At 41.2% G+C, this 19,665-nt stretch overlaps 2 protein-coding genes across 4 annotated transcripts in view; one reads left to right on the top strand and one right to left on the bottom strand.

Annotated features, from left to right (window-relative positions):
- Positions 1-4,169, top strand: part of RIF1 (replication timing regulatory factor 1) — a 31,021-nt gene extending 26,852 nt beyond the window's left edge. For 2 of the 3 annotated variants that reach the window (XM_086750426.1, XM_086750429.1), the window contains 6 exons: positions 103-240; positions 501-578; positions 671-786; positions 1,480-1,633; positions 1,919-2,027; positions 2,942-4,169. In XM_086750426.1, coding sequence (XP_086606552.1) covers positions 103-240; positions 501-578; positions 671-786; positions 1,480-1,633; positions 1,919-2,027; positions 2,942-3,162 — 816 coding nt within the window. In that variant the 3' untranslated portion in view covers positions 3,163-4,169. The remainder of the gene's footprint in view (positions 1-102; positions 241-500; positions 579-670; positions 787-1,479; positions 1,634-1,918; positions 2,028-2,941) is intronic. The other variant, XM_086750428.1, reaches the window with a different exon arrangement.
- Positions 4,170-4,937: 768 nt separating this feature from the next.
- Positions 4,938-19,665, bottom strand: part of NEB (nebulin) — a 124,121-nt gene continuing 109,393 nt past the window's right edge. The window contains exons 141-159 of the mRNA XM_086750430.1: positions 19,142-19,234; positions 17,620-17,712; positions 17,061-17,153; positions 15,759-15,851; positions 15,103-15,195; positions 13,741-13,833; positions 12,822-12,914; positions 12,124-12,216; positions 11,496-11,588; positions 10,899-10,991; positions 9,893-9,985; positions 9,527-9,619; positions 9,155-9,247; positions 7,965-8,072; positions 7,463-7,646; positions 6,893-6,985; positions 6,548-6,697; positions 6,166-6,275; positions 4,938-5,773 (exon numbers count right to left, since the gene is read on the bottom strand). Of these exons, the coding sequence (XP_086606556.1) occupies positions 5,600-5,773; positions 6,166-6,275; positions 6,548-6,697; positions 6,893-6,985; positions 7,463-7,646; positions 7,965-8,072; positions 9,155-9,247; positions 9,527-9,619; positions 9,893-9,985; positions 10,899-10,991; positions 11,496-11,588; positions 12,124-12,216; positions 12,822-12,914; positions 13,741-13,833; positions 15,103-15,195; positions 15,759-15,851; positions 17,061-17,153; positions 17,620-17,712; positions 19,142-19,234 (2,028 nt within the window). The 3' untranslated portion in view covers positions 4,938-5,599. The remainder of the gene's footprint in view (positions 5,774-6,165; positions 6,276-6,547; positions 6,698-6,892; positions 6,986-7,462; positions 7,647-7,964; positions 8,073-9,154; positions 9,248-9,526; positions 9,620-9,892; positions 9,986-10,898; positions 10,992-11,495; positions 11,589-12,123; positions 12,217-12,821; positions 12,915-13,740; positions 13,834-15,102; positions 15,196-15,758; positions 15,852-17,060; positions 17,154-17,619; positions 17,713-19,141; positions 19,235-19,665) is intronic.

Here is a 19,665-nt window from a genome sequence, read left to right as displayed (position 1 = left end):
TGAGTTGATTTCAAACTGAGCTGTTTTGTCTCCTCAGACTTATTTCACCAGCATGTGGTGGTTTGAATTCATACTATAAAAACTACTTCTCTCCAAAAACAGATTCGCCGAGTGTCGTTTGCAAATCCAATTTATCAGGAAGGACTGGCAGATGACATAGACAGGAGAAGTCCTGTCGTTAGATCCCATTCTTCACCATCTTCAAGAAGTCTTAAAATTTTATCTAATATTCAGGCTAAGGTAAATTCTGTTACGTATTTGTGCGTCACAAGTACTCGTGTTTCTCATTGATCATAGATAACGTTGCTGTAGCGTGTAGTGTCACTTGCAAGCAATTGTAAGAGCAGAGAATCAGTAAGTGTAAGGTGCAGTTGTAGCTGGTTTAGCCTGACTTTGTTACTCTCGGGGGACAAATGCGCTCTGAGATCAAGGTAGATAGAATCTTACAATTTACTGAATTCCTGCGATCCTGAGAGATTTTTTCCTCTTTTTCTATCCAGCATATTACCACTCCAACCAAAGGATTTCTGTCCCCAGGATCTCGTAACCCTAAATTTAAGAGCTCAAAGAAGTGTTTAGTAAGAAGTGCTTTGGTTCATGTATCTCTTCTATTTTTTCCTGTATTCAGTTGTGTGATAGTTAATTTAATAATTTTTCTGTATTTCTCAAGATTACAGAAATGGCTAAGGAATCGCTGCCTTGCCCTACCGAGTGCGTGTACCCTGCCTTAGCTGGCTGCAAAGTACCGGTTGATGTGATTTTACCTCAGATTACGTCAAACATCTGGTAAGTGGATTGTTGCTTTTGAAGATTACATTTTAACAGAAACTGAATTCTCACTGAGCCTACGGAACCAAATTTTATGATGCAAAATGTGATTACTTAGACATCTGCAAAATTTTTTTTAAAAGGAGGGAGGTTGGTTTGGTGGGGCAGAGACTTAACTGTTTTGGAATTATTAGAGTTGTCTTTTTAGTAAAGTTATTAAAAGCTTGCACTCAGGAGCACAGGGAGCTTTCTGCATTTCACGTGGCAGAGCAGACAGATCTTAATGATCCGTGACAGCAGTTGGAGCTTCCTGTGTGTTGAAGGTGGAGTGGAATTTTAAAAAAAAAAAAAAACAAATAAATATACATTTCAGATGTACAAAGGCTGGGTTCTCAGCTAGTTTGGCTTACAGTCTGAATCTTGATTACTTGTTGACAAACTGTAGACGTGCAGTGGGAACTGCTCAGAGTGGTCTTTTCTAGAGCACTCGGCTCCTTTTCCTGCTTCTCATGTTCCATAGGAGTGGGCTTTACAATGCCGTTCTCCGATGGATGTAGGACAAACTGCAAAAAGGCGTGCTTCTGCAGATAGAACAGCACGTGCATTTTTTTTTTTCCTTCACTCACGTGCAGGGTTTCTTCCTGCTCCGTGCCAGGCAGCAGGACATGGACTGCAGCGTAACAAACCCTTTTTCTTTCTCCCCTGCTGCAGCGCCAGAGGCTTGGGGCAGCTCATTCGAGCGAAGAACATCAAGACAGTGGGTGATTTGAGTACCCTGACAACATCAGAAATCAAAACTCTTCCCATCCGCTCTCCTAAAGTTTCCAATGTTAAAAAAGCTCTTAAAGGATATCATGAGCAACAGGTAAAGTTGAATTTTGGTACCCAAGGAGCCAGTACTAGCGTAATGAAGCACTAACATCCGTCATGAAGAGTGATGTAGTTTTTCGTGCCCCTTAGAAATAGCACTTTAAAACATGATCTCTTACCTGTCAACGTAGCTTGTGAATTCAAGGTACAGATGACTTGATTATATTATTAAAAGGAATAATGATTGTATGTATGATGAGATTAAAACACATCCTACTGTGTAATTATTTTTTTACACCTCTGAAAATGCATCTCTTGTTCTCTCCCAAAAAATCTCCAGGTAAAGTCTCGAGGATTTGAGGAAATAGCAGTGCTTGAAGATACAGAGAAGCCCACAAATAATGCAGAGGAAAAGCCTCTTCCTGTAGATGAAGAAAAACTTGCAACAGGTACCTGTTGTCTGCTTTTTGCTTAGGTTTTGGATGGTTCTGCTGTTGCTGCTTTTGTTCTCTCCTAAAGCGAACATGTGGGTTTGGGTTTTTTTTTTTTTTTTTTTTTGGACGTGTTAATAACAAACACTGTCGTGTTAGGTTGGTGATAGTTAGTTAGCCACTTTATGAAGCCCTGTAGCAATGTTATGTACTTTGAGGGAGAGGTGCTAGTTTTCCCAAATGAGCCTGCACAAGCATACGAAGAACAAATTGGGTGGGACTCCAAGTACTTAATTTTCAGAATCTCAGCCGGGTACGGCTCCTGAGCTGTTCAGTACCGTAGTGACTGCTGGATTCTAGGTGCGTACAGAAACATGGAAGATGAAGCAGAGGTAGCTAAGCGGTGCCTCATCTGAGTGGGACAGGAGGGGGACAACTCCCTGGATACCCATTTTGGATTTGGGCGCCTAGACTTTTATTTGAATTCTCCTGTGCATTTTTGGAGCCTGGCCTGATCTCAAACAGAGGAATCCAGGTTTGTTTTTCCTCTAAGATGCTTGAAGCATTTGGTTAACTGGAGAACAGAGAACTTGGGAGTAACTTCTCTTCAGCTGTCCAGTTTCAAAGTTGGACTTTGGGATGATGCATCTTGAAGGACACTGGCAGTATCTGAATAGGATCAAATATTTTCATTTCTGCCCTTAGTTTTATAGGACAATGATCAAAGATAATGAAGGGCCCTGTAAGAAGGGGATCATGAGTTCTGAGGGCTGTATTTGTCAGAAGCTCTCATACTGTGCAGAGCAAACACTGTAGACTGCTTGAATCTGTCTTTTTTTCAAAAGAACCCGTAACGTGCTCCTGCAACATCATTCTGCTTGGATTTAACCCCAGCCCACAGCCTGCACTGCTCTACTTTCCTTCCTTTCCAGATCTGGTGGAACCAGTTGTCTTGAATGCAGGTGACCAGCCCACAGCAGATCTTGGGAGCCAGCTGGATGCACTCGCTGTTCAGCTCACCTCTGAAGATCTTCACAGCTATTCAGGAAGCCAGCTCTTTGAGATGCAAGAAAAGCTTGTTGGCATGATAAACTGTATCATGAAAAACCTGCAGTCCCGCTGGAAGTCGCTGCCTCATGAAAGTTCTGAGTAGTTGCTTATTTTAAAGTAAGGAGGATTTTGTTACAATGATTTTCCCCAAAACCTCCTTCTCTTACTGGTGAATCAGTCCTTAAACTGTGGATTTTGTACTATAAAAGACTTTTTCAGTCAACACCTATATCAGCAAAATGTATCATGGTGGTTTTTTCCTTGGGGTTTTTCGTTTGCTTTCACTTGTGGGATTGCACATTCCCTACCAGAGGTGTTTGTAATTGTTGCTATGCATATTTCTTTCAGGTAGTGAAAGAAAACTTGATAAAAAGTTGTGCAATAGCAAAGACTGTGAAACCAAACCCAGAGAGTAGTTAAGTAAGTTATTTTTTCAAAGCCGAAGTGTTCTTACTGCCGCAAACTTTTCTTTGGTAAGAAAGAGATGTCTCACAGCGCTGCTCCTCTGCTGCCTGGCTTGGGTCCCTTTGAAGATGCTGATGCTGACAGACAGGGGCTCTCTCCAGCATGGTTTAACTGAGATAAGCTGTGCTTAATTCCTCACAGCAGCCACAGCCCAGGAACCTGCTATTTCACAACTGGATGACATCATTTATTTTTGCATGTGTTCTTGTAAGAATCGCCCTAAGAAGCCGATAATGCACTGGACCCTCCCAGGCAAAAGACTTTGAAACTTCTCAGACTTTTTTTCCCTGTGTTTGTTTGCAGCAGTTCTCCTGTTGGGGAGAAGATTTTTTTCCTTGGGGAAATGAGAACCATTCTGTGATTTTATGAAATGAATGGATTGGACAAGAGCTCTTTGTATATTATGTACAGATGTTGATGACAAATGTTAGTTAATAACTTATGATTTTGAGTTTTAATTGCATGGAATGCATTGCTGCTTCTCACAGACCTTCAGAGAGAGTTCTTGGGTTTTACTCTGGAAATCTTAATCTGTATATATTGTACTGTAGCGATCATCAGATGGACATTGATTGAAAGGAACTGCTGCAGCTGGTTTTAGAACATCATACACACAGACAAATAAAACAGCACATACTGCCCCGACTGGCCAATGTAGCAGTGTGTTGGGGTGGTCCCCCCTCCCCAGCATTGCGTTGGATTCCAGGGGTGGGAGGGGGTGGGGGAAGGCCATTGCTGCCCCTTAAGCTAGGAGCAGATTCTCAAGGACACGTGGTAGGATTTTGTCAGCGAGACTGTAAATGTTCTTTGCCCAGTTCATACAGCTGAGTTAAGAAAACAGACAGCACAAAGCGGTGGGCCTGGAGCTCTGCTGTGAAAAGCAGCTGTTTTAAGTGGCTGTAGTTTTTTTTGCTTTCTTGAAAGTGTTATTGTGGTTCCAAATCTGCCTCTTTGGCCTTGTTCATGTCTTCTGTGCAGTGACGTGTACAGCTAAGGATGTTTCTAATACAGCTCAAAAGAGCATTAACATCTTTGTTTAAGCAGCACCCCACTCCTGTTTCCCTTTGGGGCTGGTTGTGCGCACCAGGCTGTGCTGGGAACACCCTTTGAACAAAGGCCCTGCGCGTTAATGCCACAGCTCCTCCCTGCTGTTACCTTGGCTGTCATCTTCAGGTGTTGGACACCACAGTACAGAGCGAGCTCTTATTTCCTTTCTTGGAGCAGCTGGCATCAGGGGCTGCAGTAGGTAGGTTGCTGGGGTCACTCACAGCCCCTCAGCCTTTGACTTTGTGGTGGCTGGTGCCGCCTCTGTCACCTTCTGAGGTTTTTCTCAGAACAGGTTTCTGAACAAAGCCAGTTTGTTGCAGGATTGATTCCTGCTCTTCAGCATGAGTGACTAAATACATCAGAGACCCTGCAGAAACATCAGCTTTATTCAGTCACTAATTGACAAGTAATAACAGCTTTTGACCCCAGAACAGTTGCATGAAAAACACATGCATAACAGCTCAGCAAGCAGGAGAGGCTTTTGGGTTGGGGTTTGTTTGGTTTTTTCCCCCCCTTACCTAAATATTGGTTTGAGATACTAAGCTTAAACATTGCTTATATGGAAAAGAAATGAATACATTCAAACATTTGAGAATAACCCAGAAAAATACTCTGGGCGAATGGCTAGAGTAATGCTTGGTAGCCTTAGCCTTGAGTACAGATAGAATTTCACAGACACTGAGCAGGAGGGCAGTGCTAGCGTAGTTAAACAGTGATGCTGTGCCAACTTGAGGTGTTTCAAAGTCCCGGTAATGTTTAAAGAAATGTTTTTAGGACAGTGGAAGAAATGTACTCAGGAGCATGTTTCATATTTTGGAAGTATGTTCCATGAGTATTTTGCTCTGCAGTTACTTTTTTCCTTCCCCCCCCGCACATCACCACTCATAAGGCACTATCAGCATGGAAGACAATAAGGCACGCACTTAGGAAAAAAAAGCATTCCAAAGTTTTTTCTCAGGCTTACGTTTTGAGAAGTGCAGGCCTGTCTGTGCCATGCGGATAGGCTTCATGCCGAGAGGCGTGTTGCCTTAGACGGCTTCCACGTAGTTGGCGGGCAGCATGCCAGTCTTGCCCGTTCTCTGGACAGTCCCATACATCCAGCCTTCGTCGATAGCTTGCACGTTCACGATTGTGTCACCGTCTTTGAAGGAAACCTCGTCAGCATCAGCTGCCATGTAGTCATACATGGCCCGGTAGGTCTTCTGTTGGGTTTAAGAAAAGGAGTAAAAAAACAAGAGACAGGTTTATATCCCTGCTGTCAGCACTGATGGCTGTAGCTGCTGGTGAGACTCAAACTCTAAGCACAGGGCAAGTTACATTTTGACTCACTTCAGTGCTCTAAAAGCATTACAGCTGGCTGGTCTTAAAAATCCCCAGCTCTCAGACTGCAAAATATTTCTTCTCAGTAATTAAGTACCACACTACCTTAGGGTGGAGTGCCTGTGTGTTTTAGTGACGCTGAAGCCGAACAAAATGTTTTCACCCTCAGCTGTCAGGGACCTCGGAGCTGTGCACCTTTGCTGGGTCACCAGAGGAACCCCTGCAGCAAGCTGGGGCTTGTGTGTGTGTCTTGAAACTGATGAAAGTTACTTACCCCAGCAGTGGATGGGTGAGAAGGAACCGATGAGACCGTTGTTTGCTGGGTGGCAACTGACGACGACCGTTGTTGTGGTAACTCTATGGTTTTAGCGTGTTTGTAGCCCACTGCAAAAGGAAAATACATTTGGTACTGTTTGTTAGAGAACTGGCACTGAACGGGGATCATGGGCTAGGTCAGCAGTGGGTCGAATCTGCCTTTACCCCTGAAATACAACTTGTCAGCTGTTGGTTATGTCCAGAGCTCACCATTTTGCAGGTGCACTCCTGTGCTTTCTCCTGGTGAAGGGAATTGCTGACCATGAGCCCATGACCAGGTGCTCCGGATACCATCTGTCCTCATATGTGGAAAAATAGTGGCATTTTTTTTGTTCGCATACCTGTTGTGCTTGTGGTGAAGAAGCCCCCGTTGCTGTAGAAGGACAAATGTTGATCCACGCCATCCGAGGGTTCGGATTTCTCATCGCCGCCGCTGACACTCAAGGCACTGGCAGAGCGGGAGTGCTCCCGGCTGCGGCGCTGGGCTTGGACTGCAAGGGGAAAGCAGTGAGAACCAGTCCCTGGCTTTGCGTTGGGAGGAGATGCACACTCAAAAATACACGGGTGTAAACGCAGCTGTATATGCACACAGGCACGTATACAGGTTACCTAGGTATGTATATACACACACATATATACATATATCTCACAAGTTTTGCACAAGTAGTACAGGCTACGGAACAAACCAGAGATCAGATGTAAGCTTCTGGACTGGATGTTGTCTTCTGCTGGGTCGTAGTCAAACACTGACCCGGGATTAGTGCGCCACACGCGGAGACCTGTAAGAGAAACGGCGTTTCCTGAGGAGAAGCTGTAGCTCAAGCAAACTTCAGAGAGCTGGAGCAGCACGGCTGTCCTGAACAGGAGTAAAAGCGTATCGGAAAAGGGCAAGCAGGATTTCATAAATTTGTGTATCTATCTCAAATCTATAGCACAGATTGGGCTTGTCTTTTCTTTTTTTTTTTTTAATTTACATCACGTGTGCTAAGCTCTTTCCCTAGTATGCATAGAGATTATGTCAAAAAATAAAAGTAAGGAATGGGCAGAACGGCACAGGCAAGGCCACAGATGCTTTACACATCTCTATGCTATAAGAGAATATTTTCAGAATGGACTTTGATAAAAAACCATCATCTCCAAGTACTGATGAATTTGAATTTCTATGGCTGAGCTTAAACAGAACAATTCATCCAGGTCAGCTTGTGTTTTGTGTAAATGAAATGCTCAAGGCGTTACAAAGCCCAGGTTCTGCTTACCTGTGAGATTCTCTTGATCCTGGTCCACGCGCTTGCGCTCCATTTCTACGACTCGCCTCTGGATGCCCCTATAGCTGATGTCGCTGAAGTCCTGCATGTTCTTTTTCACACGCTCTGTAATGGGGTCGGTAACTACAGGTGTGAAGCTACCTTTGCTTTTCTCAAACTCCTCATGGTACTTCACCTGCAATTTAAAACGACACATCTGTTCTCTGCAGCTTCGATGAATAATTTTTATTCCTCCTTACCTCAGGTGAATTTGCAGTAGGGGAGTGCCCTGCTGTTCCTCCACTCCACAAGGAACAACGAGAGCCTAATCCCAAACATGCCTTTCCTGCAGTCACTCTTGCCTTTAGGAGCTAAAAATCTGGGTAACCAAACACGGCATATTTACATTGTCCTTGAGCTGCCAAGGACAGCAGACGTCCCCAGAATATCTCAGCAAAAAGGTTTCACTTGAAATCACTTGGGAAGTTAAAAATAGATCTAGAAATGCTCCTACCGTAGAGATATGTTTCTGGGTCTCTCGTACGCGGCGCATTTCAGGTGTATCCAGTACGTAGGCCGCTTTGCCTTGTACTTGTTTTCGGAAACTATCTGAATAAAGAACCTGCAAGATGAGAAAAAGAAAGTGAGCACAGGGCACAGAACTTCTGCCTCAGGAGGAGTGAGCTGGCCTGACCCAGCCTGGCAAAGAAGTTGGGGGGGAAGCAGCAGCAGCAGCTGTGTTGGCGAGTAACATTAGAATGCAAACTGAAATTCTTTTTCATAATTATGAGACATGGAGAGCTCTGGACTTGATCCCAAACATTCATTTTCTTAACTAAAGGCTCCTTACCTTTTTTAGCCTTGTAACAACCGGGACTGCAGTGAGCATGTTCTAGGGAACACTGTCATACAGATCACATGCACCTCACTGACTCTGGTGTTCAGCGTGAAACAAACACCACAACCACTGAAATACTACAGCTTCTGCTGCGTTTGTAGGGTTTCTTTTTTTTGCATGCCATGAGTTGCATCATGCTTCTGTAAACATTTGTTTGCAGATGTGTTACTGGATTTATCCAGCAAGCCATGAGAGCATCCCAGGCCAGGTTGGCCGGGGCTCTGAGCAACCTGATCCGGTTGGAGATGTCCCTGCTCCTGGCAGGGGGGTTGGGCTGGGTGGGCTTTGAAGGTCCCTTCCCACCCAAACCATCCCGTGATTCTCTGATCTGTTGTGTGTATAAACACTTACAGGATGGGCTGTGTCAGGATTTACCTCTGGAGTCACAGGTTAGCAAAGAAGGGCCTAAAGATGGCCATGTCCAGATTTGTCATGTTTTTATCCAGAACGTCAGAAATCTAACAAAATACACTGGTACTGAAGAGTGATCATTTGATATGCCATACGGTATGACAGCAGTGAAAATAAGATATTTGCAAGAGGCTTGAAGGCAACATAGGTTATGTGAAATTCAACTGGTTAAAAAAACAACCCAAAGTAAAGCAGTTACTCACAGAGGAAGAAATACTCAGTTGCAGCAGAAAGTAAAAAGCAAGTAAAGGATTTGATTTTAGTATGGTTACCTTCATACTTCCCAACAAGGCAGTTAACTCGTTATGTTAACATCTGCACTGTTAATTCAGGATTTCAGGGATTTAAACGTTACTTCTTAATCTGTTTTCATTTATTGGCTGAATAGAACGTACCGAGCTGATGTTCTCTTGATTGCGTTTCGCTCTCTCCATCTCTGGAGTCATCGGTGTTGGAGTGCCTTTGGCCAAGTGTTCCTTGTACAAAACCTATAGCGTACAAAAGGCATCCGCAAGTCAGACAGGAATAACTCACAGCTCGTTCTGTTCGTGGTGTTATTGTGTAAGCGTACTCATCACTGCAGGGGTAGAAAAGATCTTGGGAAATAAAGCATCTAGAAAGTTATTTGCTGGAGCAAAAGGGAAAAATCAAAGGGAAAAATAGGGAAAAATAAGGAAAACTGAGAAAATGAGGCTAAATTAGAAGTGGAGTTTTTGTTCAGAGTGGTTATTTTTAAAATAAGGTGGTTGTCTGTCTTCTTTCAGTACCGAGCTTATGTGTTCTTGGTTGCGTTTCACTCTCTCCATCTCTGGAGTGACCGGGCTGGGGGTTGCCTTCCCTAAGCCTTCTTTGTATACAACCTACAGATCACAAAGTAACTCAAAGTCACAGATGTACAAATTGAAAACGAGCATGTTACTGGTTTTAGAGTAAACACCATCCATTACAAAAGGAAAAAAAAAAAAAAAAGAGAGAAAAAATAGTATTAAAAAGTTAATTTACAAAAAAAAAAATCTTTAGATGACTTTAAGTTCAAGAAAAAAAAATTAGAGGGTTAAATAAAACCACGCAGACTTAGTTATTAAAAAAAAAAAGTGCTCTATCATATCCCCTTTACTTCTTCCAGACAATACCGAGCTAATGTGTTCTTGATTGCGTTTGACTCTCTCCATCTCTGGAGTGATTGGTGTGGGGGTCGCTCGCCCCAAGTTTTCTTTGTACAACACCTGTGGGATACAGGAGATGTATCCGGCATCTGAACGCCCCCGCCCCCCAAAATCATAAAGGATTTGACCACAAATTATTACTCGGTTATCTAATATCATAAAAGTCACAACTGATTATCATATGCAGCACTGCACAAAAGCCAAACATCTACTGCTGTAAGGAAAGGTGAGAAAGATAAACTGGAAAAGAAAAGCTTGTTATGTTTTTGGTTAATGAAGGGCTCTATCCAGCTCCAACCACAACGATGGCTCCACAGGCTCAGAGATGCTGCCTGTGGCCCTGGAGAACTACTTAAGACATATTTTCTCTGTATTTGAAGCAATTTCTGACCTTTCTGGGAGGGAGGAGGGAGTTTTGTTGCCACCCTGACACCGGGAGCCCAGTAAAGACGGGTGTCGAGGATGGGTGTTGGTATCACCGCACCATTGCGCCTGTACGGCTCCCCAGTCCTGACACCCCACCCAGACCAGGCACGTCCTGTTTAAAGCATCCAACATCACCTGTCGCAGCACCGCGATCTCACATGGCTCAGAGAGGTGGGACTTTCTGGTGTGGGGTGGTTGGGTTTCTTGTTTCTTTGCTTTCCGCTAAAGTCAAATACTCCTGAAAAGCCAATGAAAGCTTAAACGCTAAGCACAGAGAGAGAAATGTGAACACCTCCACTAAAGGACGCTAAGCTCTTAATGTTGTCTGGATAGAGCCCACAGCTGTACAAACGGAGCTGGAGAAAAGGCCTACGTTTCTGGATCAAACTGTTAACACTAAAGTAATTCTGTTTTAGAAGAGGAGTGATTAATTTGCAGAAACATTTCTATTTTTTAAACTCAAATCAACTTTCAGTAGGTAGTTAGAATGTTACTTTATTAAAATGTAAGCACAAAGGGAAAAAAAAAATATCTATTTTTAAGGTACCGAGCTAATGATTTCTTGATTGCGTTTGACTCTCTCCATCTCTGGAGTGACTGGTGTTGGGGTCACTTTCCCCACATTTTCTTTGTACAAAACCTACAGGATACAAGGAGGTATCCAAAATGTCATTGAAAAGGAACCACCACCAAGAAAAAACCAAACAAAACAAAACCATAAAACCAAAACAAGATACAACGCAGCTTTTGAATTGTTACACTCAGGAAGGGTTAGATTTGGGGCATGCTGCTGCCCCCAAAAGAAGCAACGGGAGCTTTGCCATTCATCTACTAGGATGCAGAAACAGACCCTGTATGGAATCAGCTCTGCATGAAAGCACCAGAGTAGTAAGAAAAGGTTAAAAAAAAAAAAAGCAAAGAAACAATATCCATCAAAAACAGGTCAGACCTGGTTCTAGTAAAATCCTGCTTCAGGCAGCATTAAATAGAAGATCCTGCGATTTGTTTGTAAGCACCGAGGTGGGAGGTTTATGGTACACGGCAGGTTTATTTTATAGTTAGAAAGCACAGGTTGCTAAAACTGCTACGGTTACTTTTAACACTCCAGTCAGATCTTTAGAAATCGGTTTCCTGTTAAAAGTACCGAGCTAATGATTTCTTGATTGCGTTTGACTCTTTCCATCTCGGGAGTGACGGGAGTTGGGGTTGCTTTCCCTATGTTCTCTTTGTACAACACCTATGAGACACAAGACAGGAGCCAACAAAAGCAACAGTAAATAGCTAGCGTTCACCAAAGTCAAAGCCTAAGGCATTGGTTTTTGTAGTTCTTTTCTCAGGCCCTAGGCATCACATACATTTTTAAAGAAGGTACTTAGCGATATTCTACTAGAGAAGCAGGGTTGGCATACTGGCTGTTTAACTACAAGATCACTCGTAATAAATAGTAATAAATGGTGTCAGTACTACAGAAATGAGACCACAGAGATACCACAGAGCGGCTGAGGATGTTATGAACACGTAAGTTGTCATTGCAGAGAAAATGAGTGCATTAAGTGTTTGGGGGATTAGAATAGGGCATTAAACCACTCTTAACAAACAATAACGATTGTAACAAGTTAAAATAATCACTGTAAACCACAGTAAGAGATGAGTAAGAAGTAATCCCTACGCAAGCTGCTTTAGAGCTAGGGTCGGCATTATTTTGGAACAAGGGTTACGACGTCTGTTTATTAACACTGTTAAAATGGAATTTTTTTCTCTTAGCAAAGTACCGAGCTACAGATTTCTTGATTGCGTTTGACCCTCTCCATCTCTGGAGTGACAGGCGTGGGGGTCCCAGTCCCCACGCTCTCTTTGTACAACACCTGTGTGGTGACAAGAAGCATCCAAAAACACAGTCACAACTCAATAATAATCACACCCAACATGAAGCCAGATATCGGAGCCTGCTGGATCTCAGGCTGTTCTACCACGCCCTAAAAGCTGCCCCTGGAAGCAGGGAAGGCCGGGATCGCAGCCGCGAGGGTCTGAAGGCAGACAGCTCTACGTTTTATCTTAGCGGGTGAGACAAATCCAACACAGAAGCCTCTGAAGTCAAACACATTTGCATGGCGGAGGGGAGCTTTTAGACTGCCGCTGGAGTCTGCTGGAAAGCTGGACCCTCCTTACTGATAACAACGTTAAAATAGGAAACTGGGAATATTAAAAAAAAACAAACCAAAAACACATAGAAAAGAAAAAGGAAGTTGGAAGATGGAGCAGAACTGTTAAAAACATTTAGGATTATGAAAATAATTACATATATGAAGAAGTGGTAAGTCAGTAACATTGGAAAATATGAAGAAGAAAGGATGTTTTTATAAGTTGATTACATGGAAGTAAGGAGTGGAATTGTTCATTTTTAACACAGGTTAAAAATTTCTGTTTAAGTGGAGTTAAAAGGTAATACTTCTTTTCCTCCACAAAATACCGAGCTAATGTGTTCTTGATTGCGTTTGACTCTCTCAACCTCAGGAGTGACAGGTATCGGGGTTCCTGTCCCCAGATCCTCTCGGTACAACACCTGCGGGGTAACACGGCTGGATTAAACAAAGAACAAGGGACAGGCAAACAACAGAAACACGCAGCTTGCTGACAAAACAGACTGAATGGTTTTCAAAGGCGCTCTTAGCCAAAGCTTGGAATAAAAGGGAAAAATTAAAATGCTCCTCAAAACTGTACAGCTGAACACTAACAGTCTGCAGTGACGTCTGGCAGAAAGCAGGAATACCTTCTCTATTTTCCATTCAGCTCCTGAGAAGCAAAAGTGTCTGAGCAACACACTCGACGGTTAAAGACTTCCTAAAGGCAGAAAGTCTCCAGTACCCCACAAAAGCCACAAAAATCAACTCTGCTTCATTTCCCCGCTCCATAAACATCACAGCAGGCTGCACTGGCACGTATTAGAGCACTGCGGTCCACGGGTCACAGCCACAGGTTTGGATCAGGGGGTGAACAGTTCAGTTCTCATATATAAAGTAAGTAAAATCAGGGGGGAAAAAAAAAAAAAAAAAAAAGAAAAAGCACCACACAAAACAAAACTAAGGGTTGTTGTGACTAAGAAAAGGAAAATGTAGTGTTTTTAAAGAGGAAAAAAAAAATTAAAAAGATAATCAGACTCAAAGGAAAAGTGGAATTAAAAGTTACTATTAAAAGGATGTAATAAAAAGAGAGGAATGGGAATGATGTAAGTAACAATTATGGAGGGAAAAAGAATCTCAAAGGGACCAGGTATTACTTTTTGTGTAAGTTGATTACAGAGGAACAAGAATATTTTTGTGTGTGTGTTAAAAAGTATTTTTAAATACGTTTAAAGGGAATTTTTTGCTTTTCAAGTTAAAAAAAAATACCGAGCTAATGTGTTCTTGATTGCGTTTGACTCTCTCAATCTCAGGAGTGACAGGGGTTGGGGTTCCTGTCCCCAGATCCTCTCGGTACAACACCTGCGGGGTAACACGGCTGGATTAAAGAACAAGGGACAGGCAAACAACAGTACCACTCTGCTGAGAGAACACGCAGAACATGAGAGGGGTTTTTCTGAGACGCCCTGAATAAACACAGGGATTAAAAAAATAAAATCAATAAAGATAAAAAACTAGTTTAAAACTCTGAAGACAGAGTTAAACACTAGCACACCAGTCTGACTGCTACCAGAACGCTAGAATACCTTCCCAGCTTGGGTAAGTGCTTCTCAAGGTGGACATGTGAAACTGGTGAGTATTAGAAGATTCAAGTCTCACAGACTATACTGAAGTAGATTCTATGATTCTGTGATTCTATGATGTTACTGTCTTTTCAGCAGCACTGAGGGAAACTTCTTCCTGACCGTACTCGAGTCACCGGAGCTCCAGGTCCTAATGCGCCTTCCAAAAAGTTTTTCTGTGCACACACACAACTCAGCGAAGAGGCATCCATTCCCCCAGGGAAACCCTACTTACTGTCCAGAGTTTTTCATCAGAGACTCTTGCTGGCTTCTCACAGGAAGGACACAGACATGACCATAACAAAGGTGCATGTGTGAAAATGGTGCCCAAGCAGTTACAATTACTAGTGCTCACCTCTCTTATTGACTCTTTCACCACTCCAACAAACATCCTAATGCTACTAATTTGCTTTTTTTTTTTTTACCCCGCAAACCCTGTGCTTCAAACTTATCTAGAGCAGTTTACACCAGTAGAGCTTTGGGCTACTGCCTCTGTGCAAAAATATTAAAGACTGCCTAAAGGGAGAAGGCATCAAATACAAAGCAGAAGGAATAAAGAAACAAATGCCGTTTCATTTCCCCACTCCACAAACATCACAGCGAGTTACACCAGCGTGTATCAGAGCACCGCTACACTGAGCTCAATCCCACGGATTTGTATCAGGCAATATACAGTTTAGTTTTCATATGTGGTAAAATCAGGAAAAAACCCAACAACCAAGGATTGAAGTGATTAACAAAAGGAAAAGTAGATATTAAGGAAGAAAAAAAATACGTTCAGAGTCAAAAGGAAGATGGGAACACAAAATCTAGAAGTTATCATTAGTAAGAGGATCTAATCAAAACAAAGTAAGTAACAATTATGGAGGAAAAATGTCAAAACATGGGGAACAGGATATTCTTGTGTGAATTGATTATAGGGGAATACCAGACTATTTTTTTTTTGTGTTAAAAATTATTTTAACACAGATTAAAAGGGAAATTGCTGCTTTTCAAATTAAAAAAATACCGAGCTAAAGTTTTCTTGATTGCGTTTGACTCTCTCAATCTCAGGAGTGACAGGGGTTGGAGTTCCTGTCCCCAGATCCTCTTTGTACAAGACCTATACGGTAACGTCGAAGTTTAAAAAAGTTAAGAACAAAAAAAAAAAAAAAAAAAAAAAACCAAAAAAAAAAAAAAAAACCAAACAAAACCAAACTGCATTTGATAGAGGTAATTCATACAATTTTTATGCTCACTAAATCTACTAGAAAGCAGGAAAAAACAGGAAGTATAAACCAGTTAACAGTTGTGATAAATTTAGAGGAAGCCACCTGATAGCAGGCAATACTGCCTCCTAACTCTTAGCTATGCTTCAACAGAATAATAAAGCATTAGAGGAATGGAATTAAGCAAATAAAAACCCAATGCTTTTTAAAAATGCAAAATATCTTAAGCCTCACAAAAAAAAAAAGGTTTAATAATGAAAGGACATGAAGTGTCAAGCATTACGATTATAAAAAAAATCTTTTTAAAATAAATACGTAAAACAAAACTAACAACAACTAAAAATTTTCATAGCAGAAAAGAGATGTTTCTATGTTTATAAGTTAATTAGAGAGAGCAGAAAATTCACAAGTGTTAAATAGTTACAGGGAACTTCTTTGTAAATGACAAAAAAAATACCGAGCTAAAGATTTCTTGATTGCGTTTGACCCTCTCCATCTCAGGAGTGACAGGTACTGGGGTTCCAATCCCCAGCCCCTCTTTGTACAACACCTGTGTGGCAACAGGGAAGCAGTATTGGAAAGAGGAAAAAAAAAAAAAAAAAAAAAGCGGGGGGGAAGGAAAGGAAAGAGGAGGACAGAGAGAGAAGACAAGTAATTCAATGCAATGAAACTTCGAAGTATGAAAACTAGAGTTTTGTCAGCTTTGTTCAAAGGCTAGCAAAAAAAAAAAAAATCAATGCAAACCAGCTAATATTACTCCAAGGTTGTCATCTCACCTAGGTACCTCTAAATAATGCCAGCAACATCTGCAGGAGGGCTTTGGGCAAAGCACAGCCTGGGCCAAGTTCCCTGAAAACTCTACTTTTTTTTTTTTTTTTTTTGCCCAAAGGAGTTTTCTTACTCAAACGAAAGATCTCAAATGAGCAGCTTTGCCTCTAAAATTTCTAAACAGGCTCACTAGCGTAAAAGAGAGCCCTGATGACCTCGGCGACAATTAAATGTGGCAAAACCAGTTTAACTTCTCTGAACTGTCCTATTAATCTTAATTCAAGACTGAATTTCATATTGGTCATGTCTGAATTGGGTCAGAGTGAGTCAAAATTAGTCCAAAGCTGCTCTAATTAAAACAAATATAGAACAAAATTATGACATAATGGCCATTGGACTGGAACACGTTAGGAGTAGGAACAATCTGGACAGGAATTCGTTACTATGGTAATTTTCCCTTAGAGATGCAATTTTTGTCATTTTTTTTTTGCATTGCAGTGACATGGGGATGCCACCCAAGTGTCCTTAGAAAGACCTGTAGGATAATAAGAAAGCACCCAACACAGCAAAACCAGGAGAGAGACAACACACACTATTTGCATTAGATTGCTTTGCTTCAGGAAATGTTAAGAGTTCATTTTTCATTTGCAGTGCAACCGGTGTGGTGAGTCTGACGATGTTAGAAGGATGGGCTTTGTTATTGAGGAGAGCGGCATCGCTCAGGCTACGGCTGTTTTACTGGGAAGAAAAATAAGGTACTGCTTAACTGCTTTGAGTAAATGAGGTTAAAATCTCACAGCTGGAACAGTTTAACGACAAGTTAGACTGAATGAAAAATTAAAATATAAGGCTACTGACAGCGTTTTAGTGATTTGATTAAGAAAGGGTTGTTCAAAGTTCAACAAAGAACTGAAAGAAAAATGTAATACGGAGGAGTTAAAGGGATTTGATTTGCATTGGAAATGGTAGCTTTTGTTTTATTTAGCAATACCGAGCTAATGTTCTCTTGATTGCGTTTGACTCTCTCCATCTCCGGAGTAACCGGTGTGGGGATGCCAGTCCCTAAGCCCTCTTTGTATAACACCTGTGAGGTACAAGAAAGTTTCCACAAAAAAAGCACTCAACACAGGCAAAATCATTAAAACTTTTTTGTGAGTTATGTTCAACATTAGGATGACTTTTTAATTAATTTCACACTTGTTCTAGAGGCTAATATTAAGGAAGGGGCTGAGGGTTGATTATTCTGTAAATACATAACTACAGCTACAAGAAGATAAAGGGTTAAGATAAAACAAACATGGAGAGAAACACCCCGTTAATGTCACAGCTTACTTCCAGTCTTGGTTCTTAAAAGAAATGCATGTAAAGTTGTCAATCACCAAAAAAAAAGTTAAAGCACAAAAAGGTGGAATATAAATGAGTTAAAAATATTGACAGGGAAAAGACAGGAGCAGGGTGAGATTCTAAACTAGTGAAGAAAACCAGATCATATGTTAGGGTGTTATGCAAAAATAAGTTGTTACAATTATTTTTTTTTTTTTTGTAAATACCGAGCTAATGTGTTCTTGATTGCGTTTGACTCTCTCTATCTCTGGAGTGAGGGGTGTTGGGATACCTGTCCCTAGGTCCTCTTTGTACAACACCTGCAGAACACAAGCACCCAGCAAGGTGAGCAAATCACATTCCTTCCACAGCTACAGTACATTTGGGTAGATAGTTTACCAGGTTCACAGGTCAGAATAATCTGGGATTATACGTAAACACATGCACCGTTTATTTATGTCAGTGTGCATCTTTTAAATACAGTCACCAGCTCAGCAAAGTACTTCATGTCCATTAAAGTAGGACACAGGTTTAAATATTCTGCTGAGCTGGCATGAAAGGTAGGTATGTTCTCGTGTTCATCTTAGTTTAGGAAATGTAATAGTATTACTTTTCAGGCAGTCAACACTTCTGGAGGTTTGTAAATGGTGTTAAACAGCTGAACCTTTGATGCACCTGTTTAACATCAAAATACTTAGTTGTGGGCGCCATTTCGTTTTGATCTCTGTAACTATTTGTTTGGAACATCACTATTTAACTTTGTTTTAAGTCTCTAGTAAGAAAAACTATTGAGTTTTAGCTCTCATATTATTATTAGATTTAACTCAACCTGTAATTGTTTGTTTAAAAAATTGCACTTTTCATGAAAGGAGTTGCATAGGACATGCTTGCGTTGGTTTTAAATCTAATAATGTAGAAATACATTACAAATGCGCTCACGGTTCTTCTTGCAACTAGCATAATACTTGCAATAAAAACAGCTAACAAAAAATTTCACTGCTTGATGTCATTGAAACAATGAAAAACTACAAAAAGAAAGCACTCACTGCAAGGGAAAACAAAATTTGTAAAGGGAAAACTGAAGAATCATTTGAAAAAAATGACTCAACTCTGCAAAAGTGAGTGGTAAAAAACCATCAGTATGATAAACAGCTCAAGAGAGAAGCGGTACCTATAAAATCAGGACTGAAAATCATAACATACTGATTATACGGGTGTCACTGCTCCTCCGCATTGTCTAGCGAACACCTGAGGCACCAGCCATCGCAAGACCACATCCTGCCTCAATTCTGCGTGCAGAGATCAAAGTAAAGCAGCAGTGGCTCAAAATCAGGAGAGTGGTTATTAAAATCCAGACTTAACTAGATACGGGAAGAGCCAGGCACTGTTTCCACTAGTAATTGTCACTATGTCTTGTGACTACAAAAAAGCTCCAGTTATTTTTTTCCACAAAGTTCTCTCTAGCTGATCCATTTTTTTCAGACTAATTGTAAGACATCACCTACATTTTTTTTTGTTTCTAACTCTGTGTTTAGAAAAAAAAAAAAAAAAATCACAGAAGCAATACAGGGAAGTGGCTGACTGTAATGATCACTGTGAAAATCAGATATTTGAACTTCCTGCTGCTGAATATAAGGATTTGAGAGATCTGTTCTCTTTTCAACAAAAAAAATACCCACAAACACTACCAAAGCTTGTAGCTTGAGCTCTGCACGAGTCTATAGGTAAGTAGAAAATAGCGACCATTACCGAACTGATGTGCTTCTGCGTCTCCTTGACACGCTTCACTTCTGGGAGATCAGGAATGGGAGTTCCTTTGCCAATGCTCTCCTTGTACTTAATCTGAAAGGCGCAAGCAGCAGAAAAAAGTAAAAGGACTGTCATTAAAGCACAGCTGACACAGGTATGTCTCCCAATGACTGAAGAATTGTTGATTTGCAAAAATCTGTCATATTCCACAAAGTCGAGAGTCATCATACAACATTTTAACAATTACGGTGCTGTTTGCATTTCTACTGTAGCATAACAAAAAAGAGAACAGCATTTCACAAGAACATATTTAACAAACAATGCATGAAACAAATTGGCTGCCATGTTAGTATCTTTTATACTGAAATTATGTCAGCACTCAAAAAAAGCATGAAAAAGGTCTACAATTTTCAAAAGAAAAGTAATACATACAATTATTCCAATTTTAGAGTGTTACAATTTCTATAGAATAGAAAAGCTTTACAAGACATGCTTTAGTAAGGCTTTTGACGCTGTTTGCCCTG

This window comes from Chlamydotis macqueenii, chromosome 6, assembly GCF_036417535.1.
Source record: "Chlamydotis macqueenii isolate bChlMac1 chromosome 6, bChlMac1.mat, whole genome shotgun sequence".
Classification (NCBI taxonomy): Eukaryota; Metazoa; Chordata; class Aves; order Otidiformes; family Otididae; genus Chlamydotis; species Chlamydotis macqueenii.
Note: the sequence above shows the minus strand (reverse complement) of the source record. Positions and strands in the feature narration are given on the sequence as shown.